Source organism: Rattus norvegicus, chromosome 14 (assembly GCF_036323735.1).
Source record: "Rattus norvegicus strain BN/NHsdMcwi chromosome 14, GRCr8, whole genome shotgun sequence".
NCBI classification, from domain to species: domain Eukaryota; kingdom Metazoa; phylum Chordata; class Mammalia; order Rodentia; family Muridae; genus Rattus; species Rattus norvegicus.
Window position 1 is genome coordinate 19,715,539 of NC_086032.1, and position 24,866 is coordinate 19,740,404.

A 24,866-nucleotide genomic window follows, 5' to 3' on the forward strand; every position below is an offset into this window, starting at 1 on the left:
CTCATTCACATAAAAACATTTTTTTCAAAGAGAAGAGACAACCAACACAACAGGTTAGAGTTACTAATTTTATTTTCCCCTAATGTTTTAACTTCAGCTTCCCCAGCAGGTCAGATTTCTGAAATAATAATGCCTTCCCGGGTTTTACCCCTTTTCAGGAGCTGTCGCCATTTTTACCTCAGAAATCCAAACCTACATAGAATCATGTTTTCCCAAATCTTAATTGGAATCAATTCAGATATACAACTATACAACACAGTCATTGTAACTAAGCCATTTCTTTCCATCTTTTATTCAGTGTACTCCCACTTTTCCACAAGCGTTTGTCACAAAGAGATGTTTGAAATTGTCTTTTCCTAGAACCCTGCCTGCTGCTTCTGATCTGTAGTTCAGAATATGGACTTCTCATCAAATAAACAGTTTAGTGAGTGCTGTGCTAACTGTCCTCAGCCATTAACAAATCAGAGTTGATGTTCTGTGTACCTGACTTAGCTTTAATCTTCTACTTGCAAGACAGGCAAACCCTGTCTTTGAAAGTCTTACTGTCCTTTATGACTCAGGGGGGAGGGACTGGGCAGGACACTCGGCTTGCCCTGGGAGGATCCTGAAAAGTGCACATACTTACTTCTGGAGCCGTCTGGTGGGAAGCAACTGATGTTGTGGTTCACAGAAAGAAAACTCTTGTAGTTACGACCAAAGGAAAAAAAATCATCTGGTTCTGAGGTTCTGTATTATGGTACTGTTATCAGTACATTCAGAATTTATATTACTCTTGATTCCTTTCCCTGAGCTTGGGTTCACAGTTTGGTAGAGGTAGGTCCTGGGAGCTGAGAGGAAAGCAACAGTGCCAGAGCGGCACTTGTCAGGTTGCCCCTCGGTGCAGATGCAGTGCTGCTTTGTGGACAGCAGTGCTGCAGTAAAAAGAGGGGCCGCACACTGGCTCAGCCGCGCTTCTCCACGTGGCCACAGCCTGGCTTTACCACTTCATAGAAATAAAAATGCCCAAAGATACGCTTATAAAGTCTCCAAAGTGGGCTGGTTTAGGTGTTGAAGGGAGAGGCTCGGCAACTTTTATTTACACACTCATTGAGAAGATGAGCAAAGGTCAGAGCACCCCAAGCTCTGCCTTCCCCTCAGACATCGACCTGGTTTACGTCTCCCTTTCCTACCAACTATGGTTGGTCCTAAGGTCTGGGTTCCAGGGCGTCTTGCGTCTAACTCTGCCGATGCCCGGCATAAACCCCGTAGCCTGGCCCTGGCTCCAGTCTTAGGATGGGCTGGTGGAATACTGCTTTATCAACTGCTCGTGACAAGGGTTGCACACCAGCTCAGGCTTGATGCTCGAAGGGAGAGGCAGTTCATTTGTCATGCAGGCATTACAGAAGGTCCCTCGGCAGTGTTTACATGTGTTCTGCAAGAGTAAGATTAGGAGAGGATCATAAGAACAAGCGAAGGACAGAGGGGGTCAAATAGGGACCTGCTCCATGCATAGTCAAGTATGGAATGGCTGCTGTGTGCCAATGACCCTGACCAGATAGGCCACAGGGGAGTACAAGGTCAGCTATGAGATCTAAATGAAGTAGCATGGGTGTCCTAGAATCAAAAGACAACAGTGTCCAGTCTCTGGAGTACACTTCACGCTTTGGATCCCTACTCTGGGTAGGGTAATTCTAAATTCTAGCAAACGTCTGAGCATACTGAAACTCTAAATAAGGCAGTGAGCCAGCAATGTTTGGAGGAGCCAAGCCTTAAAATGTGTTCAGTATCAGTAATCGGCTCCCAGAGCACCGATAGGCTCACTGCTTCTCTCCGGTGCTCCTCAGTGCTGCTGTGTTGCTGCCTCTGCTTCTGGGGCAGCTGGTCTCCATAAACATGCTGAGCCTTCAGCAACCAAGCAACGTGTTGCTACAGGAGTGCCATCAGGACACCCAACAGGGCCCACAGCGGCTCTGCATAAAAGGCTTCAGAGACTGACTCCAGCCAACTTTCTCCTGTTTTGGAACACTTATGAGTTTCCAACCATGTTCACTTGCTACATGGTTCTGCTAATCTGCTAGAGCATAGTGTAATTTTGTTAAGATTCAGCATGATGGGGTTGGGGATTTAGCTCAGTGGTAGAGCGCTTGCCTAGGAAGCGCAAGGCCCTGGGTTCGGTCCCCAGCTCCGGAAAAAAAAAAAAAAAAAAAAAAGATTCAGCATGATGAAATCCAGAATTTGGGCACATTTCCTAATTCTTTAAGTACTTGTTTATAATATTCCTTTAACTATGACCCCTCTTGAGCATCTCTGGGCATCGAGTTTGATGTGGAGGAACAATGTTGGTAACAGCCATTGAGGACATTTGTTCTTTCTAATGGGGGTTGGGGCTAGTGGGTGAGCGGCTCTCCCGTCCTCTAATGTGCTATAGCATTGCGCTGGGATGTGGCTCAGTGTAGAGCATTTGCCTAGTATATGCCAGGGGCTGGATTCCATCAACACATCACAACACAACACAACACAAAACACTTAGGCCAGGCCTGGGGTGCACAGTACAATGTCAGTACATGAGGCACAGACAGAGCACAAGTTTGGTGATGGTCCAGCCAGTCCCAGGCCATTTGGACCACATGGGACCCGGGCTCAAGACCAAAACAAGGGTCCACTGAGATGGCTCTTCAGGTACAAGTGCTTAATGTGAAAAACTGAGGGCCTGGAACCCATGGCTGGAGAAGAGATGAGCCTCTCATAGTTGTCCTGTGATCTCCAAAAGACCACCATGGCTTGTGGTAATACCCCCCCCCCACATACTTATAATAAAAAGTAAAAACAAAATGAGAAACTCAACAAATAACACGTATATGCTCAACAAATTTGGTGCGATCAGTATTTCCTTATCTGTTTCAGATTATGTATGTACTTTTTTGCATTTCTTTTAAAGAATAAGTGTCTGACAAATGCTCACCCCTTGGTGTTCTAGCCTATTTTTTTTTTTTCTTTTTTTTCACATGGAAAGGTTTAATGAGAGAAGAAGAGTAGAAGCAGAGAGGAGTAGAGGCCGGCCATGAGCATGTGAACGGAAGGGGGAGGGAGGGGATGGGGAGAGAAGGGACAGGAGGGAAGAGGGGAAAAGGGAAAGGACAAGGAGCAATTCTAGCCCATTCTTAACACCGTATGAAACAGCTAGGTCCTGTTTACTCTTGGCAAGGCGCTGGAGGTGCGGCCACCTCTGTGAAGGAGCCACTCACCTTTGTCAGGCTCTCATCCTCCCGGCACAGCTGACACACCTGAGCCTTTTCAGAGCCTGAAGGCTGACCCTAAGACACACAGTAAGCCAGTTACCTCCCTGAGCACATGCGACAGGAACACTTTCATAACACGTTAGCTTCTAAAATCAGACTCCGCATTGAAGGGGGAGAAACAAATGACCTATCGTGTTACCTTAACTCTGAACTGTATTTAAAACAAGAAAACCCAAGCATCCTGGCCTTGCTCCATTACCTCAGTGAGCGTGTAAACAATGGCTTCCCTCTAAACCTTAGAGGGTGAAGAGGTGACCCAAATGTCATCCTCATGGGGTTGCCATATTGTATTTTCAAGGTGTTTTACAATTGTTTCTCTAGGTTAAAGGTTTTAAAAATGTTCAAAAGTGATCAAAAGGGGCTGGAGAGAATGCTCAGCTGTTAGGAGTACGGCTGCCCTTCCAGAGGACCCAGGTTCGATTCCCAGCACCCACATGACAGTTTACATGTACGTAACTCCGGCTCCAGGGACTCTTGATACCGTCCTTCCTCTGGTCTCTGTGGGCACCAAGCATGCATATGGCACACAGACACACAGGCAGACAAAAGCCATATGCATAAAATAAAAACAACAACAGTAACAAAAAACCTTATAACATGACAAAAATAAAGGAAAAAACCCATGAATCTTTCCCTCTCCATTTTAGGTGAGGGAAAATGAGAGGGGCAGTGAGTGCCAGTTCATCAAGGGACCTCACGTAGGGAATGAGGATCCTTGTGGGCTCAGCCTCCTAAGCCAAGAGCTGAGCCCACCACAGCCCCCCAATCACATTAGTATTCCCATTTACAAATTGGTTTGACTTTGTATTTCTCTCTTTTTTTTTTACCACCCAGAAAATAGTATTTCTGTTTCCCAACATATCAAGCACATTTTCCAACACTAAAGAGTGCATGTTAGATTATTAAGAAGAGGCTACACAGAGGGCTGTGTCCCTTTGTCTTCCTCCCATGACACCTTGTTTACTGGCTAGCCATGGCATGCTAACTTTGTAATTGGATGCAAAACATTTTAAAACAGGAGTCTTTCTTACCTGTTCCTCTGCAGGATGAGTCAGCAGCCTACAGTGGAGAAATAAAAAGGGTAGCAAGTATTATATTACTGTGTCTCAAGAAACTGATTTGTCTCAAGAAATGCTCAAGACAAACACTGGTTAAACAAGCAATGCCTCTGTCCCTGTACACCGCGGGAACAGCATGCGTCCGCTGGGAACAGCATACGTAGTGACTGGCCTCCAAGATTCTAGACATTTTAGTTAAATCTTTTACTAGACTCTGCCTGACCCTTGAAATACATAACAGTTCTGATTCACAAATATATATGGAGTTATATTTATCTTTCCTTTTTACAACCTAGAAAATGCCATGTCTTAGGTAAAATATAGATGGCTCATTAACCATGTATTTTTAAAGTTTCATCATATGTCTGACATTGTGGGAATCTACCCATTATCATATGCTATGTATTTGTCTTCTTTCCTAAGTACTCTTAAAATGGAAGCTTTATGAAACTAATCCCAGAAAGAAATGAATCAGATATTCATGAGACGTATACAAACACCCTTTTCAAACAGGTTGAGCTTTTCTTCAGAAGAGTAGCAAAGAGCCAACTTCTATTGAGTAAAAATGCAGCCTGGTTACATGCGCCATGCAGTCTTCAGCTGAGGGGGACCGGACTAGACCACGGTGACCGAGGTCCTAATGCTTCCTGTTAACATTCCTGGATTTTGTGATTACAGTTCTGTCTGAGACAGGTCCTAGAGGTTACTGCAATGTCACAGAGATAAAGGAATTAAAAAAACAGGAACCAGGAGCTAGATCTCTGTGGGTTGAACCCACCTTGTTCTGCACTGTAAGTTCTCAAACAGCCATGGCTATGAAGAGAGACTGTGCCTCAAAAACAAAGCAATAACCACACACCAGGCACAGGAGACTCTGGCTACCTATACCCCACCCGGCCTCTGCACCTCCAAGTCTTCTCTGTGGCAAAGCAGGGACTCGTGATTATATTTTTGTAATGCTAATTAAATCTGAAAGGAAATCATGAACATGAAACCCGTTCCCTAAGCTGCAGAGCCGAGTCAGAACTTGACATTGATGGACATTCCTCGTTCTTCTAGTAAATGACTGATTTAGCCTGGAAGGCTCTGAAAGTCAGTTTTACAGCCTTTCCTTTCGGGTGCATCTGCAGATCTACTATATTAGATGGACTAGCATGTAGTCCTGGATTAAGCCATGTTCTTTGGGAATAAATAAAGATTTGGGGGATTATTCTGACCTTGGAGGCAAGGGAGGGATAGTTAAGACTAAGTGCAATCTGATTTCTGACCATCTCTGGGCAGTGAGGCTTACTTTTCCAACAGCTTTGCTCTGGAAAGAACAACTGTACACAACAAGATTCCTCAAGGATAGGTGCTCCAAACAGACGCTATATTGTCCTCTCAGGCCATTTTATGGTGCTGTTCCTTAAAGCTACTCTTAGGTATCTTTTTAGGGCAGTTGAAACTCACAGTAAGACTGATGAAAAAAAGTGCAGACTCCCCATACACGCCTGTGCCTCACATCCTGCCCCACGGTCAGCACACCCACAGTGGCCTCTTCAGTGCTGGCTCGCCACCACCCATGGTCAGTAAGTGAAGCTGGGCAGTGGTGGTGGTGGCAGCAGTGGCACACGCCTTCAATCCCAGGCAGAGTTTGAGGCCAGCGTGGTCTACACAGTGGGCTTTAGGATTGCCAGGGCTACATAGAGAAACCCTGTCTCAAAAAACCAAACCAAACATCCCAACCCATCCCAACCCAACCCAAGCCCCCAGAAGTCTACTCCTCCAACCATCAGTGTTGCAGCACATGCGATTATGGCACACTGTGTAGTTTCACTGCCCTAAACATTTGTGTGGTCCACCTCCTCACCCTCTTCTTCCAACTCCTCGGAAACAGGATTTTCCTGGTTATGTTTTTCTAGAATGCTATATTGCTGGACCTTCTTTGTTATGCAGTAGCATTATACAATGTTTTTCTCTCACACGGTAGGTAAATTACTGTTAAAAGGCGAGACAGGGTTTCTTTGCGTATCCCGGGCTGTCCTCTATAGACCAGGCTGGCTCTAACTGGGATTAGAGGCCTGCACCACCCTGCCCAGCGCCTATGCTTTGCACAGTGCACAGATCAGGTGAAAGTTAAGATACAGGAATGAAGGCGAGTTGAGAGCCTTAGGAAGAAGAAAAAAATAAGACGTAAGGGAGTGAGGATATTTACCTCAAGTAGTTTTTTGACAGGTATCAGTATAGCCTGTTTTGGTGCAGAATTTATTTCCTCCCGCTTTACCTATCTAATGGCTGGGAATACAGGGGTGAGGTCAACTGATAAAATCCCTTCAAGTGATAAGTTACGTTAAGGGGTTAATCAGGGAAGAACCCGAGGACAGGCTGTCTGCGCCCCCGTGATCCAGCTGCTATGCTGTGTGGTTCAGTGTCTGCCAGCTTTCCCTGGAACTGCCTTTCTACTTCATAGCCCAGTGTCTGGCTCTCAGGAGCTCCGTGCCCACCACTCCAGAACGACGATTTAACAGCTTAGCTGTACCACAGTAGGGGCATTAGATACCCGGGGCCTTCTTCCAGTGGCTTCTTTAGTGTAACGCTGTCCTCTTGAATTCTGTGCTTCCCATCCTGCCAAAAGACAACAGCTCAATCGTGAATTATTCAGGACGATAAACTGTGATGACATCACAGGTCTCCTCAGCTTGAGGAGAAAGAGTCCTTTCCTTACCTCCTTCTTCCCCTCCCTCCCTCCCTTCCTGTTTTAGAGAAAGGACTTAACTTTCAAAGCAATTTTCTCATTCTCTACACCAAGGACTTATTAAGAAGTAGATATTTCTGGAGCATTTTTTTATTTTCTGAAATTCAAATAAAATCCAAAGGAATAGCCTCTTCAGTGGGTTCAAGGTAAGTTGATTCTTGGGAAAATTATAGACTTTTCTTGAAAAACTGGGCAAACCCAGCACAACTTATCCACCTAGTGTACGAGAGAACACTCAGCACCGCCAAGGCCTCCAGCCGTACTCAAGAGACTCCTGGAGGAAGCGCAATGGGTCCCAGGCTGGTAAGGCAGCTTGGGTAGTTTTTACGTCAACTTCTGTGATACACGCACATGCACACCCCACTGCCTGCTCTGGACTACTGCCCACCTACTTTCAAAAGTTCTTAGAGCAATCAAGTTTCAGGGAAGAGAAGTCAGAGCAACATTTACCTGCACAAGAAGTCCTATTTAAGGCAACTCAAGACTGAGTAAGTACCTTACAGCCTTCTTGGCAGGGGAAAGCCAGCCAGGAAGACCTCCTTACACCCTTTAGGTGTCCATGCGCTCAGCTAAAGAGTGAGTGACGAGTCACGGCATGGCATGGTGGGTCTGTGCATTTTGACCAGCAGTGTGCATAGTGCATAGGCACGCGTTCCTCTGAATAGAAGTGGCTGGTGCTTTTTAGCCTGCGTCATTTCTAGAGGCTGGTCCCAGAGCAATCCTGTAGAATTGTGGCTGCTCAGCCCTGCAGGTGCTGGAGACCTTTCAGACTGTCCCATTCTGTTCTTTAACGATTCTACATGATATTCCCTTCTGTAATTCTAGTTTCTTCTCTCTCTCAAAGGCTTTCCTTGCATATATTCACACTGCAATCCACATGTCATAGAAAGGCCCCAGCAAACAAGTCCACAGCCGAGGAGATCCCGTTGAAGGGCCTGGGAGGGATTATTATACCGGATTATTAGACCATATGTATCGGGACTCCAAGAAATACATGTTCATCAGATACCAGAATAGTTTTTACTAAGTACCAAAGGAAAAGAGTCACTTTTCCAAACTGAGCAAGATCATTTTAGCGGTCAGCTCAGGATCCCCTTCTCCTCCTCGCCGAGCAGCCTGCTTTGCTGTCTGCACATGGACACCACAGCAACTAAGCACTCGGCTCATCAGAGCAGGTGGAATAAAGCGAGCAGAGAATGCACACACGTTAGTTACCATTCGGGGCTCCGGCTTCTGGGTCACCTTCCCCGGGGCGGCCCTGTTTTGTGACTTCTTCTCCTTTTCTTGTTTTAGTTCTAACTCCAGCTGAGTCCTGGTTAGGTGGGAGAGGAGAAGATGAAAATTCTGATTTCTGCATTCATATACTCTAGAGACTGCCAAACCTTTCCCTTAAAGTTCAGCAATTGAGACTGTTTTAAAAGAATTATTTATTTTATGTGTTTGAGTACACTGTAGCTGTCTTCACACACACCAGAAGAGGGCATCAGATCTCATTACAGATGGTTGTGAGCCACCATGTGGTTGCTGGGATTTGAACTCAGGAGCTCTGGAAGACCAGTCAGTGCTCTTAACCACTGAGCCATCTCTCCAGCCCAGCAATTGAGTTTTAATGCCTAAGAAAGTTCCCAGAAATAAATGGACAACTTAGTAGAGTAAGAGAGTGGAGTAGTGACGCCATGACACGTGAAACCCGCTTACTCCTCTGGCAGTGCAGAGTGCACAGTAGGAGCTCCCGGGTCCACTAGGTCAACTCTTACACTCATTCTTAATGAAGAGTTGCACTTTGCTGGACGAAGGCATACTGACTACACTCGAGGGAGTGCAGTCTTGAGGTAAGTAAGGCCTCACAGGAGAGGGGAGGCATTACTTGGCTGGTCTCAACAGTTATGCGCCTCAGTTTCCACACAGCCATCCACTCCGTGTCCTTGGCAGCCCCGAGACTCAGAGCCATACTTCTTTACTTGCAGTCAGTGGCCTTAGTGCCACAACATACGGCCATGACTTGAGAGATGGCCCAAGACTACTTAGGGTTTAGTACGAGCAACAGTGTTTTAAAGGGGCAGTGTGGCCATTTACTGGCTTAATAGTGTGATCCGAGATACCCTGAGCCCCTCTAAGCTGTCATTCCACCTGAAAGTAGGGGCAACAGCATAACCTATTAAAAGGACCGGTGTTGAGACACTAGGGCCATCAGTGTGAAGTGTTCTGAAAAGTACACAACCCACTGTAGGCATGTAGAAGACATTGACCATATCGTTAACATCGTATTAGACATTAGTGACTGCGTATTTGGGAACTTGGTCTCTAATTCTCTTTTTAATTCAGTTTTTGAAGACAAGAGTGCACTGTGCACAGCCAGAGCAGGCTTTAGGTTCCTCCTGTCTCAGCTCATAGTTTAAGCCTGTATCACCAGGTCCAGCAGCCAACTCCAAATTACATAATTACAGGGATGTTGAGTGGACTTTGGAACTGCTCAGACCTGTGAACCTTTCTGAGTTCCTGCTGTTCATAAAGGACCTTGGCAAGAACAAACCAAGATGACTCAGGACCTGACTCCCTCCTTGCTGTTTAGGTCTGCAGTGCCCACCACAGCACCCTGCCAGCCAAGCTGCCCCTGCTCACCGCTGCCTGGTGAGCGCCTCCACCTCCAGCTGCAGGCTGTTGATCTTGTCTCCGAAGTCCTGTTTGAAGAGCCGGTTGTCCAGCTCGGCAGACTGGCGGCCTCGCTCAGCCTGGCGCAATCTGGATGTGAGCCACATGAACTTGTGATAAAAAACAAAAGCCATGGTGGGGAGGAGACCAAGTTCACAAACACAAAGTAAAACAACCCAAGGAGGAGGGGGAGGGCGATGCAGGACTCGGGAAGAAATTATGAAGGGGAAAAGATGGGGAAGAAAACAAATTGTAAAGAAAAACCAGATGAAGGTGAAGCAGGCAGAAGAGAAGCTCATTTTCTATTTTTTTTTATTCTAGTACTACAGTTTACAGCCATTAGATGATCAACAACAAGACATCACTGTTTGGAAATCCATTTCCAGAGCCACCCTCAAGTACAGAGCAATTGACGTCGAAGCCGCTGCCTTTCTTTCCTAACACTCTGCCTTTCACACACAGCGGGAGCACGCGGGAGCAGCTCCTTCTCACATGGGCTTCTCACGATTTCCTGGTCCTCCTTGTGCTGCAGGACGCTGGAGGACATTCCATAGCAACCCTTACCCAGACTTCACCTTCCACAAGGTCACACTCTGAGCAAGCGCCTGGCGAGTGCCTGGCTCTTTCCCGGCCATTCCTATCAGGTGGTTTGTGACCCAGCTGACCAGTCAGCATTGGGGTTCCTAAGCTCCTGACCATGTTCTCTGGAAGATTCTCGTGGATGCTCCCTTCTGAATGTCTTATAACTTTGTACCTATAAAGAATCACTTTTAGAAGGTGAAATACTCGAGGCTTTCTATAGTAGGATTGAGAGGCATGCTATGTTTAGTCTAACTTTTATTGATTTGATTATTCTTTTTAGACGCTTAAGTAAAAGGCAACTCCTCACCGTGAAAGGCTGATGAACAGCAGAATGCAGTAGGAGCTTTGCTTATGCAGGTGCACAGCTGTAAGAATTAAAGTGAGTTCAGGGGCACAGGACTGTCCATGAAGTTGCCTCTAACCGGCCTTTTGAGGACCCATAGAAACATGAACTCTGCTGTGCTCTTAATTCTGGTTTGCCATGAAGGTAAAGATTTTGAAGAGCTGGAAGCAAAGGGATTATCTTTGCCTCTCTCTTAGCACAGGCTATGCTACATAGCCTGCCAGAAGGGGAGACAGAAAACATGGAACCAAACCCTGGGTATTGTGTGAATACCGCGGGATGGAGTAAAGGCTCCTGTCTATAAAAGCCTGCCTCCCCAAAATAGCCTTTTTTTAAATCAAAGTATGTATAGAGTTATTTACGATGTAGAGCCTAAAAGGGTGATATCTGCGGTCACTTAGAGAAGGTCCTGCTCACACTGCCTGTGGCTACTGAAGAGCTTCATTCTGATATTAAACAATAATGCTAGTATCTTATTTATTTCTCATTTAGAAATGTTTATTTTTTAGTAACTAGATTAGTTTCCCAGAACCTTTAGCAAATTCTCATTAGAGAAAAAGTGTTTGAAGCTCTTGGGCAAGTGTTCCAGGCGAAGACAACAGGCAGGGAGTTGCAACTCATGACTACACTGTGGCCTCACAAACTCCAGCAGGAAACGCAGGGCGGACGTGAGCATTGTACTCTCTGAGCTACCTAAGTAGTAAGCAGGATGACAGAGAAGGGCAGAGGTAGAAGATGACAGTGTTAAGAGGGGTTGCTCCAGCTTCCACACTGTGATGTTAAGAGCTACCTAATTACTACTTTGTTTCTAAGGACTTTAAAGAAAGGAAGGATGCTGTTTTTCTTTTTGTCCAACATCACGAAGGCAAAAATAAATTGCAAGCAGCCTCGGTTACTCAGAACAGAACTGTAAGGAAATACTAAATATTTATCTTGGGCTGGGGGTTAAACCTACAGGAGGCAAGAGAAGAGAGGGGTCATGGCCTGAGAGGCAGAGCTATGTTAGACTAGTTCCTGGTCGCCAGGTGACCCCTGCACAGGGCAGGCTCGCTCGCTGGTGCGGAGGGAGCCACACCTACAGAGTATGACCACTACCAAGCACACAAACACAGTGCTTCCATAGCCCGGGCTTCCTAAAATGGTCTTTTGATTTACTGTTCAACTCAGAAATATTTCTCAAAGTTTATTTGGTACTTAATGAGGAATCCATACCAAAATTTCTAACTCTGGGGGCAAAATAACAGCGGCAACCACAACAACAAAACCCAACCTATATATCCCAACCTATATATCCACCTAGTGCTTTTAAGTCCAACAAATTCAAGGTCAACGTCTCGTGATATTTTATATAGAATCGGAGCTTAAATGTAGGAATTTCAGATTTCTTCCTTTTATAGTTAATCTGCGACATCAGACTCGTGAGGTGACCAACTGCAAAACGTTTAATGATGTTTTGGGATCAGTTTATTTGCTGCACTATTTAAGGTCTTTGCCTGTTTCACCAAATCTTTTTCACTTAATAAAATAAAAATAAAAAAATGAGTTGGAAGGGTAATGAGAAAATGGATAAATAGGAAACAAAGAGTAAGAAGATAAGTCAGACAAGTCATTAGTTTAGTTCTATTGGCCTTAAATGCCAAGTTAAAGCTCACAACTTACGAACATGGACATCAGTTCATTAAATCATAAGCATCAGCGCTTATGAACAGCCAACTGAATACTCTACCCTATAAACAGATTCTTTTTTAACCTCTCAGTTGCTCCAAAGGCTTCAACTGCATTCACAGTTTGTGATTAACGTTAGCATTAACATCAACATGTCCTGCTGTTCAGGATGCTCCCTCCCTGGTGAAGAACAAGTAGAATCAAGCCACCCATCTCTCTCATTCATTCATTCATTCATTCATTCATTCATTCATTCATATGTCATTTTCTGTCATGTACATTCAAGAACTGTGACAGATTGGAAAGGTTAGTTAATTAACTAGAAGGAGCTCACTCTCCGAAGATAAGACGTTTCTATAGACTGAGGTGAGTGAGGTGCACAGTGAGAAATGCCAGGGCAGGATGGGCAGACGTGGAATAAAAAGCATCATTTCTAGCTGGAAAGAGGCATCCTAGGAAGCCAATGTCAGGTGGTGACATCTGAGTCCTCATGTAAAAATGTGTGCGGGAACAATCAGAAGAGCAGGGAAGGAAAGAATGGAGGACGTGGCCAAGGTGTTAGCAGCTCTTAGAGGTAGAGATGCTGCTACAAGGCATTGACCTGGGAAGTCTCAAGAAGACGTTGTCTGGGGAAAATCACAAGCACAGTTGAGTAGGATCTAGCAGATGAAACCTCCAGACTCCACATGGGGAAGTCAGAGGCGGACACAGTGGAGGGGTTAGTGGAAGTCATACAGCTACTCAGGAAAAAGACAGAAGGGAGATGAATGAAGAGAGAAACAGTTACAGACGAGAGACAAAGCAGTGATGGATGCCCTTCAGAATCCCCACCTCACCTAGTGTAAAATAGACTTCAGTGATAAACGAAACTGTAATTACAAACAGTAGGTCTTACTCTTTAACCAAGTCTAGCCTGAAACTCGCTATATAAAGACCATTTTTAACTTAAAAAATTAATTTAAATAGAACTACATAGTTCCTTGCCTTCTTTCTCCTCCCTCCAGCCTCTCCTGAGTTCCCCTTACTCACTCTCAAACTCAGGGCCTCTTTTTCTTGTCTCTCTCTCTGTCTCTCTGTCTCTGTCTCTGTCTCTCTCTCTCTCTCTCTCATATACACACACACACACACACACACACACACACACACACACACACACACACACACTCCCTCGCCCCTCCTGCCCTCCACCATATCTCTGACTTTGGCTGGGTAAATTCCTGCGTCCATTCGCTGAACACGTTCTCACCCTTCCATACTGACAGTCGCCACAGAAGCAGCACTTTTACCTTTGCTCCAGCTGTTTAATGGTGGCAGCCATCTGATTGGTCTTCTCTTCCAAGCGACTGTTTAATTCACTTTTCTGTTTCACTCCTAGGTCTGAACTCTGTTAGAAAAGAATTATGAAGATTTATACTATTTTTTTTATCATAATGGCAAACAGGAAATAAATGAAAGTGCTCTCTACATTTCTGTATCAGTTAATTTCCAAGTGAAAAAAGAAAGCCAAGAAGCATTTTTGCTAAAATAAATATTGTTATATGAAGCTTGTAACAGTGTCAGAAGGTTCACGAATTAATCATGATCTAATGCAATTTACAATTTAGCTGACACACTAAACTGCAGAGTATAAGTTATAGGATACAAACATTTACATTTAAACAAATTAAAAATATTATCTTGTGCAGACCTAGATTTAAATACATATTATTTATCTACAAAATTATGCATATTCTTTATATACAGAAAATAAAAATGAGTATTTTTTTAAAAAGAAAAACGCCTTATTTTGAGCTGGAGATATAACTGAGCGGGTATGGGCACATACTACTCTTCAGAGAACCTGAATTCGATTCCCAGCACACAGCTAGCAGCTCATGAACCTCTAGACTTCTAGTTCTGGGGTGTCTAAGACCTTTGACCTCTGTGGACACCTGGACTCAGACCTGCACACAGATGTAAAATAAATCTTTAAAAAAAAAAAGAAACCAGCATCTTGAGGCTGTCTTACAGTCTTACTGCTGTGATAAGACATCATGGCCCAGAGCTGGGGAGAAAGGGGTTTATTTCACCTTCTCAGTCCATCACTGAGAGAAGTCAGAGCAGGCACCTGGAGGCAGGGGTCGAAGCAGAGCCCATGGAGGAAGGCTGTTCCTCCTGGCTTGCTCAGACTGCTTTCTTACAGCCCAGGTGGCACCACTCACAGTAAGCAGGGCCCTCGTCAGTCATCCGTCAAGAAAATGTACCACAGGTTGGCCCACAGGTCAGTTTTCTCAATTGAGGCTCCCTTTTCCAGAATGATGCTACCTTGTGTCAAGTAGACATAAAACTAGCCAGCAGGGGATGCTTAAAAGAAAAGGAAAAACTACTTGATCCCCCTTTACTATGTGAAAGGTGCCCATGGTTTTCAAGAACAGCAGCCGAGAACTGTATGACAGCGTGAGTGTTAGTCTGGGGCAGCTGGCTTCCTGCAAGGACTTGACTCTTTCTCCTGGTATGTTAGTCCACAGACGACGCATGCTGTTGGCACCCCAGACTTCCCAGAACCAGGGACCCCACTCCTTGTCTTTCATCTACCTGCAGCTTAAAGGCAAGCTCGTGTTTAAGAGCTCGGAGATCATCCAGCTGCTGCCGCAGGGACACCAGGGCATCCTGCTTCTCACAGACATCCTTCTCCAGCATCTTCATAGCCAGTTCCATCTCCTGCCTCATGCTGATCTGCAGCTCCAGCTCCTTTTCAACGTCCTGCCCCAAACACAGACAAATGGCTTATGCCCCTCCTCAATTAAGCAAATGCCTTACACGTGACAAGAAAGGGTAGGTGAGAGCCCTTCTGCTATTTTGGCAGAAGACTCAAAGGGAATTAAAGAGACACTAGTAATAACTGTTAGGATTAAGAAGAGGAGCATTTGCGTGGGTTTTTTGACAGAGCTGAGCACTCCAGTCCCTGGAGGAACAGTTCAGTTACTGGGAACGGTCAGTATGGCAGAGTGGAGTTGTATCACCAAATATGAACTCTTTGGTTTCTACCATAGTCATAGCAGCATTATTTAGCAGACACGCAGTCTGGAGTTCTGCATCCAGGCTGTGCCCAAGGCACACCTTAAAGTGTGATTCTACATATAACAACTTTCAATTTTTGTATCATGTGTTCCCTCTAAGTAGTTATGATTAAAACCAATCATGCTACCTCATATTGACATTATTCCTAGGATACGTATGGAAACATTTTAATACCTAATTTATAAACATATAGACAGTAAATGCTTATTATTTTAAGCCCATTGAGAAGGTTGAATTTTCAGAAAAATCTGAATTTCTGTTATGTACTCTTAACTTGAAGTAACTTCTAAGTACAAACTAAGCCACCCATCATTTTCAACTTTCCACATTCTTAGAGACACTGAAGAGTTTTTGGTGGGGTTCTGTGGTTTTGCATATTATCTGACTTTCAGAAGCTAATATGTAAATACTAGGATTACTAATATTAATAATCTATTATAGGAATAGCAGTTCTTCTTAGAAATAATATTTATAAATTACATACACACATATCTACACGTGCATATATATTTTAATATCTTAAACAATCTTAAGTCTAATACATTTATGTCTAAAATGAAGAATAAATTCAAATGTAAAAGCTAAAATTAAAAGTATAATTCTCGGGGTTGGGGATTTTGCTCAGTGGTAGAGTGCTTGCCTAGCAAGCGCAAGGCCCTGGGTTTGGTCCCCAGCTCCGAAAAAAAAAAAAAAAAAAAAGTATAATTCTCGGGCTGGAGAGATGCCTCAAATTAAGAGCACTGGCTGCTCTTCTAGAGGTCCTGAGTTCAATTCCCAGCAACCACATGGTGGCTCACAACCATCTGTAATGAGATCTGATGTCCTCTTCTTTGTGCATGAAGACAGATTACTAAGATACATAAAGTAAATAAATAAATCTTTAAAAAGGTGTAATTCTCTGGGCAGTGGTGTGGCAAGCCTTTAATCCCAGCACTCGGAAGGCAGAGGCAGGTGGATCTGTGAGTTTGAGGCTGCACAGAGAAACCCCTTCTCTTCTCTGAGCTGTGAGTAGCAAGGGAAAAGACAAATTACGTGCAGAGGTGATCTATGAGGTAGGAGTAAGGACTGCACAGTTAAAAAGTCTGAGCAGAGGAGCTGGAGGGATGGCTCAGCAGTTAAGAGCACCAGCTGCTCTTCCAGGGTTTTTCTGAGTACAATTTCCAGCAACCACATGGCCGCTCACAACCCTCTGCAACTCCAGTTCCAGGGAATCTGACACTCTCAAAAACCAATGCACATAAAATAAAAAATAAATTAAAAACAAAAGTCTGAGCAGAACTCCTGGTGGGCACACTCCTATGATCCCCTAGGATTATAGACAGGAGGATCGGAACTGAGGCCAGCCTGGGCTTCACAGCAAGACCCCGTCACAAACAAACATCTATAACCCAATGCTCCTGTATCCCACAGTAAAAGTGAAAGGATACGGATTGACAGAATTGTTGTTGAGAAAACCCCGAATGCAAATTCAGAAATGAGGGTTAAAAGGAGCTGGGCATGGTGGTGTACCTTCATCCCAGTACCATAGAGGAAGAGGAAGGCCGGTCAGTCGCATGTCAACAAGGAGACCGTCTCAAAAAAAAAAAAAAAAAAAAAAACAAAAAAACAAAAAACGCATGTGTGGGGAGGAAATAGGGTTTGGGGAGCATGACTGAGATGCGGGCCTTGCTGCCTCAGAGGAAGCTTCCAGGAGCCCAACCTTCTCATTCGGCCTAGCTACTAGAACTTAGGGAACTTACCAATCGTAACTGTGTCTCCTCCTTTAGATGCTTTCTGGCTTCGCTCAGCGCTTGCCCTTCTGCAGTTCTGTCTTGCTTAGGACCCTTGAAAAGATAAATAAGAGTACATACTTAAGAATTTAAAACTCCACACCAAATTAGCAGACACAACTAAGAAACTCAAGTTGAGTATATTTAAAGGTTATGTTGAATTGGGGGCATTGCTGTATCCTTAGTGAAGACTCTAAATGAGTTACCAAAATAGGTGGTGGAGTTCCCCAAGTCAGTCTTGAAAAATAACTATCTGGGCTGTGTGTGTGTGTGTGTGGTGGCTCATGCCTTTAGTCTTAGCACTTGAGGCTGAGGCAAAAGACTGCTGAGTCTGAAGCCAGCCTGGGTTACAGTCTAAGACACTGCCTAAACACACACACACACACACACACACACACACACACACACACACACGCGCGCACACACACACGCACACGCACATGTACAGAAAGAGAGAGAGAGAGAGAGAGAGAGAGAGAGAGAGAACGAACAGGGAAGGGTTCAGTAGTGCAGGTGGTAGAGTTGCAGCTCAGCCAGCATGAGGCCTTCCTTGCATTCAGTCTGTAGCACCTTATGAACGGGAAACAGTGGCTAACATCTTTAATCCTGGCACTTGGGAAGTAGAAGCAGGAGGATTAGGAATTCAAAGCCATCCTTGGTTACATATCAAGTTCAAAGCCAGCCTGGGTTCTACAAGAGACCCTGGCTCAAACAAACAAAACAAACTGATATCAAAACATAAACTCTGATATGGTATTCACTGCATAACAGGAGCTGGTTCAGATGTCTGAATGTTCATTCTGTGTCTAGAGAGTTCACGTGCATTATCTGGGGCAGTCAGAGATCATAGCTAAAAGGAAATACGCCACCAAAGAATTTTTTCCAAGTATTTAGCTGTTCAGTGATGTTCATGCATTAAAGTCAAACACTAATATTACTCATCAGAAACTGCTGTTATCCCATTATACCTCTTTAAGAACAGTAGCAGGGCAAGGAAAACGCCAGTGAAACTACAGAACAAGCAATCCTATACTCCTGGCTGATAGAAGAGCTATCAATTAGAACATCCTCCTGGAGTAGTGCTGTCATAATTAGAACAACTGCAGAACCAGTCCATTGAAAGGCCTAAGGCCACACCTTGTGCTCCCTAAGGTGAATGTGGGAATGCTCATTTATAAGGCCAGTACTTGGGAGGCAGAAGCAGGAGTCTGAGGTCAATCCTGGTCACAGAGTGACCCTCTATCTCAACAACAAAAATAAAGTAAGATGGAACTGAGCAATATAAAATAGATTTGCAAACCTACACTGTATAAAAGCTTGGCCTTGGCCTGGCAGTGTTGTATGCACCTTTAATTCCAACACGGGGGAGTTAGGGGAAGGCAGAACTCTCTGAGTTCAAGGCCAGCCATGGTCTACATAGGAGTTCCAGGACAGAAAGGGCTACATAGAGAAAACCAACCAACCAACCAACAAGCTTGGTCTTTGAAGGTATTTAGAAAATTCATTTGCATGCTAACACTTTCCCACAGATAACAAGGTTACTCACTTCTAAGGAGTAGCAGTGTAAAAATAATGGTATATTTATTATCACAGTAAAAAATGTGTCTACATGTTGTCTGCATATCTGTCTGTGCACACTCATGCGCCTCATGCCTCCAAAGGGCAGAAGAGAAACTGGATCACCTAGGACTGAGCTGCCATGCGGGAACTGAGAATTGACCCAGGGCCTCTGGAAGAGCAATGACTTTCTTAATCACAGAGTCATCTCTCCAGTTCTGATCCTAAGATTTTAACCACTGGTCACAGTACAGACCATTAGCACAGACAAACAAGAACGTGAATTAGTCTTCCTGGCACAGCCACTTTGCAAGTCTCTAAACAAACGTTACACAGCGGTGGTGCCTAGGAGCTGTCTCAGAGCAAAGGGCAAAGGGCGAGAGCCTCTGTGAGCTGTACCCTGTTCTCAGCTGCACACAATGAAGAGTAAGCTTGCTGCCCAACAGTGCCCAGGACCCCACCACACACTCCTCCCTGTGTCACACAGAGTCCTTCCTCTCTACAAGAGGAATCCGTTAAGGATTTACCTTCCGATTGGATTCCAGTAGATAGGAACTTTCTTCTTTAACCCGTTCCATTTCTTCTTGTAAGGTAATAATTCTGTTGTTGGCGACGGCAAGCTGTCAACCAAAACCAAAAACAAAAAACCAACTTTAATTCTTTTATTAAATAGAATAATTTATGAAGTGCTAAGATACAATTTTCAGGCTTGACTACTTTTAGGAATCTATAGCTAAAGGAAGCTATCTATCGCCCACTAAATTTATCCCTGTCATCCAGATATATGGTAAACACCTAACCCAGCATTCTGAAGGCTGGGGCTAAGTTCTCCTTAGCCTCAACTACAGAATGGGGTTCTGTCTCAGAAAAATAACTGTCCTGATGAGGAACATAGGGGAAATACCTCTCAAGTAGGTAAAATTAAAGTAAAACCACCTGATATTCTTCTTTAAAGGTGAGTGTTATTTTATGTGTGTGCATGGCAGCACGTATCTGAGTGTGTGAGTATGAGTATGAGTGTGTGTGTGCTGTGTGTGTTGTGTGAAAGTGCACACAGGCCAAAGGTTCATATTGGGAGTCTTCCTTTAGGTCTCTCTCCCTAACTTTTTTTTTTTTTTTTTTTTTGGTTCTTTTTTTCGGAGCTGGGGATCGAACCCAGGGCCTTGCGCTTCCTAGGCAAGCGCTCTACCACTGAGCTAAATCCCCAACCCCTCTCCCTAACTTTTTGAGACAAGGTCTCTCATTGCACCTGAAGCTCTCATTTTTGCTTAGAATGGTGACCAGTGAGGTCTCAGGATTTGCCTGTGTCCAACCCTGAGGGCTAGGGCCACAGATACAGGCCACCATGCCCATGTTTACCAGGTGCTGAGCATCCAAACTCAGGCCCTCATGCCCGCACAGCACTCAGTCACCTTGCCTGTTCTGTGACCGTCTTCCTACACCTCAATGCTCAGTATCTACTTCAAGAGCATCTCCATGGCTACCTTCTAAGCACATTTAGTAAGAATGCTTCTAAAATGTTCAGAGTGAGGTCCTGTCTCAAAAACAAATGAACAGAAGACAGTGACACTTTGCCTGAATAAAAGTTTATAAGATACTACCTTCCTGTCATGCGAGTTGTGTTATGAACCCTCCAGAAGATCTTTTATCTTTTATAGGTAATCCCAGCACTAAGGAAGCCGAGGAAGGAGGAGTTTAAGGACAGAGCAGGCTAAAGAAGACCCTGCTTCAGAAAAGACTCAAACTGATTGATCGATTGGTTGGTCTGTCTATCTATCTATCTATCTATCTATCTATCTATCTATCTATCTATCTATCTATCTATCTATCTTCTCTAGGAAAATGAATTAGCATGTTCTGATTAGTGCATTGGACTTATTTAAACCAAGTTTTTCTCACTATACATAATGGGGCGATTAGAAACAGCAAGTGAGCTTTGCAGTCTGGATCACTGTACTTAAGATCTTGATTTTTCAAGAAGCCCCACTTCTATCAAACACAGGCTAGCTCCAGATGTCAAACACAAGGTTCTCTTCTTGGTCTACGGGCTTTCCCAAGAGCTTTCACATTTATATTCTTTCCTAATCTCCAGGGTAACTGTGGAGTTGAAAGAGGAAGTCTGAGTACCCTCATCTGCCAGCGGGGAAACCGGGCTTTCTCAGAGGTCAAGTGACCCAGTGAGTCAGGAGCACATGATAGAAAGTAGCACATCCCAGAAGCAGGGCCACTGGGGTCCTGACCAGTGCTGCTTGTGTCAGGCATATTCAAGAGCAAATAGAGGTCATGTAGGGGTCAGAAGCTGGCCAGCTGGGAACACAGAGCAGTGTTCCAGAGAAATCTGTCTGGAATCAGTGGTCGTAGGGTGTCTCTGTCTAGTTGTTCCGGATCAACAGTGGCCTAAATGCTTACTGAATCCTGAGTATCGTGGTGCATGCTAAATATTCCAGGCTCCTCCAGTCAGACTGCTCACACAGTTGGCTGGGTAGCACAGCTATATAATCCCACTGGGAAAATCAGGCCCTGACCACACAGCCAGGACCAGCAAGCAGTTCTTTGCTATGGCAGTTCTTATCTGAAAAGTCAAAGGGAACAGGAGTGCTTGGTCTCACTGATGTAAACTATTACATTTTATAAGTCAAATAATTGCCAAAACACTTACTTCCTCTGTCAATTTCGTGTTGGATTTTTCTAACGCATCTACTTTTGCCTGAAGGTTGTTTACAGTAGCACTATTAGAAAGAAGAAAAAAATGTTAAGTCTCTTTTGAAAAACAGGACAACTGCTTGTACTTGCCTTCCTAACCCCACCACACTATATCAACTTTCTAAAAGTGTAAGTACTACGTATTAATTACACAGAATAATTTGTGATTATTCATACATACATACAACATGTCTGATCATATCTGTATTCTAATACTTTCTTTAATGCAGACAATTTCTGCCAGGCTTGTCTGCTCTAAGACAGCATACAAAGAACCATGACCTTCAACGCTATGTCCTTGCATGGGAGGCTGTATTCAGTATCGTGAGTGAAATCACAGAGTGCACGTGAAACACGATGCGTTCTAGGTTCTGCATTAGAACTGTGCAGGCATTGCACAGCCTGTGGTACAAGCAGTCACTCCTGCAGCACCTCACTGCACCCCGTCCGTCGTTTGCCTGCTTCAATAGCCTCAGTCAGGTAACTACACATGGTGAATGAGATACAGAAGGGTAAGGAAGATGAGTGCTTAGACTGGAATGTCAAATATGACCACGACTTTGCTTGGCTGATGTCACAGAGGATTATTGTCATGCTTACTTCTTGATCCCCAGAGAAAATGTACTTAAGTTGTTCTTGAATTTGATAGCTAGAACTAAGACTACTTAAAATTTATATTGATACTGCAAGAGGATGCTAGGAATGAAGAAAGGAAATAAAAGTGTCCCTTGTCACCATTCTTCCTGTAGGTACCATTTGAAACATGAATATTTCTATGCCAGCTTCCTCTGAGATGAGACATCAGTCATTATAGCATGGTAGAAAGTCAGAAATAAATATATAAATAGAAAATACAAATGATGCCAATTTCAAGCACTATTGTGGAAAAGCTGGAAAAGCCCCAAACTTCTCATGACTCATTCTCAAGTGCCAGCCTTCCCAGATAGAGTAAAAATAAACCAGTACCGGCCTTTCAGGCAGTAGAGACAGATCTAGAAGTTGTATGTGACAAACTGCAAAGTTACAGAGAAACCCAGGGCATGGGTTTGGCTTTAAACTAGCCCCAGGTCAGAAGTCAAAGGTAAGCCAACAGTAGCGGCTGCTGTGGCGAGTCCTTCCTGGCCCTGAGCTACGGGCAGGAGGCGGCAAACTGACCATAAACACATGCAGCTGACGGCTACTCTTCATCTTAGACACGGCCTCACGGCAGGCTACCCAGAGCAGCAGTTCGTAGACAACTGCAGAATATTTCTTCTCTGGCCCCTGCCCTCCAGGGCAGAGTACTGACAGCTTGTGCAGCCAGACTCACGATACTCAGAGAAGGGCAATATCGCAGCCCTTGACAACATGAGAGGGACTGTCTTGGGACCCAGGTCTTTTCCTTTTTACTTGTGAACCGACACAGATGGAACTTTCCTCAGCTTAGCAGCTGTCACCATCTGTGGCCTGCCGTCTCTTGAGTTCCAAAACTCAAAACTGTGCCTGAGCCTCCTTCTGAGGTTTTATTTTTTTGGTAACGTGTATGGGTATTTTGCTGTATGTATGTCTGTGTACCATGTGTGTGCTTGTGCCCACAGAAGCAAGAAGAGCCTTTGGGACTTGAGCTGCAGACAGTTGTGAGTCCTCATTGGGTAGGGGGAATTGAACCTGGTCCTCTGGATGGGAGTTAGAGCTCAAAGCTGCTGACCCATCTCTCCAGTCCCTGGTCCATTTTAAAATTATTTTTTCAATGTGACCAAAGACTTGCAAAGCACACTGTCCTCTGCCTCTGTTCGTACAGAAACTTGTAAATGCATTCATTATAAGGCAATTAGGAATAGCTTTTATGCTGAGCGTGGTGACACACACCCTTAATCCCAGCATTCAGATGCGGAGGCAAGTAGATCTTGAGTTCAAAGCCAGCTGCCCTGACTTAACAAGTTCCAGGCCAGCCAAGGCCACATAGTAAAACCCTGTCACAAGAGAGGGAGGGGTGGCAGTGGTGAGGAATGGCTTTTATAACAGAACTTATAAACTACAAACAAATTAATAATTAATCACTAAGTTAATGTTAACCTTTCTTCTAAAATTATTAAGCTGATTTTAACACAAGAATACCAAAGTAATTCTGACAAGTTTGAAATACCTGGTGAGTACTTGGTAAATTAGTGGTAGTGAAAGGTAATGTATCAATAAGTATGTAAGTGAGAGACTCCAGGGAACAAAACACAGTTGAAGTATAAAGTAGTGGATGGTTTACCCAACGCCAGTAATGCAGAAAGTGGCTGGAGCCATGGCTAACATCAAGCATACAATACGTTCGCATGTTTTATAACTCTTAACTGAATATACTCATTTACTCTCTAGTGACAATTTCATCATAACCTCTCACTGCCTTCCACTGCTTAGCTCTGCGATCGGTAAACAGGAACTTTCTTTGCATTTGGTGAATACTGACTAAACTGGTCCTTACTGCTCGCTGTTTTATGTTTCCTTTCCTGTCAATAACCCCCAATAAAACAACTGTATTCATTTTTTACTTCAGATGTCTGTTGAGTTCTTCTACATAGTTTTTCTGGTCCAGAATCGCAGTAATCTGTCCATCCCTGGAGGGAACAACAATGGAGGAAACAGGTTAAGATGGGCCACAGGAAAACCAAGACAGCACCCCTCATGCCAGCATCTCATAACGCACGAGACTATGGGGCACTGACAATGAACCAGAAGTCACACTGTATACATCATGATTCTGACATATCAACAAGGAAGATTTCATGGGGAAAAAACCCTACACTAATAAGGCTTCTATATGGGTAAAGACAGTTTAAACACCATGTACACGCAGTGCCCTCAGGTCTCCTGGAACTGGAGTTCCAGGAAGTTGTGAGCACCATGAGGTGCTGGGAATGGAACGAGGACCTCTGGAAGAACAGCCACTTATCCACTGAGCCACTCTCTAGCCCCAGTTTGAGTTTTTCATCAGAGTCTCACTATGCAGCCCTGGCTGGATGGGAACTCAGAGATCTGCCTGTCTCTGCCTCTTGAGTGGTGGGATCAAAGGTGTGCACCATCATGCCTGCCCGACTTGTTTCTTTTTGGGGGTTTCTGATCTTCCAGGTTCAGCCTGTCAGGGTAGGATGTGGGTATAGCACAGCAATGCCAAGTCTGCCTACATTTTCAAGCTATGGAGAATTGGCTGGATGTAGTTGATTCCACATGTTTGGATCCTATCGCAGAGGAGTAGAGATTGCAGGAAAGCCTCAGGTTCAAGACCAGCCTCATCTACATAGTGAGCCTAGGACAATCCTGATATGATATGAGATTATATATCAGAAAAACAGAAAACAAAGCACTGTGGAGAATTGGATTGAGTTTCTATACCTTTATCATCTCTGCCCTCAAAATACCTAGAAGAGAATCATTCACCTAGAAATCATTCTAATCATAGACCCAATAATCAGATATTTTTGTCACAACTTTATTGAA

General features: G+C 44.3%; 1 protein-coding gene across 4 annotated transcripts in view; it reads right to left on the bottom strand.

Annotated features, from left to right (window-relative positions):
* Positions 1-54: 54 nt before the first annotated feature.
* Rufy3 (RUN and FYVE domain containing 3) overlaps positions 55-24,866 on the bottom strand; it is a 74,938-nt gene continuing 50,126 nt past the window's right edge. For 3 of the 4 annotated variants that reach the window (NM_001401614.1, NM_001025127.2, NM_001401615.1), the window contains 7 exons: positions 23,921-23,986; positions 21,358-21,427; positions 19,226-19,318; positions 17,112-17,195; positions 14,887-15,054; positions 13,599-13,696; positions 10,018-12,162 (listed from right to left, as the gene is read on the bottom strand). In NM_001401614.1, the coding sequence (NP_001388543.1) occupies positions 12,090-12,162; positions 13,599-13,696; positions 14,887-15,054; positions 17,112-17,195; positions 19,226-19,318; positions 21,358-21,427; positions 23,921-23,986 (652 nt within the window). In that variant the 3' untranslated portion in view covers positions 10,018-12,089. Of the gene's footprint in view, positions 1,412-3,224; positions 3,294-4,309; positions 4,338-6,875; positions 6,941-8,285; positions 8,383-9,692; positions 9,813-10,017; positions 12,163-13,598; positions 13,697-14,886; positions 15,055-17,111; positions 17,196-19,225; positions 19,319-21,357; positions 21,428-23,920; positions 23,987-24,866 lie in introns of those variants that run through there. The other variant, NM_001401613.1, reaches the window with a different exon arrangement.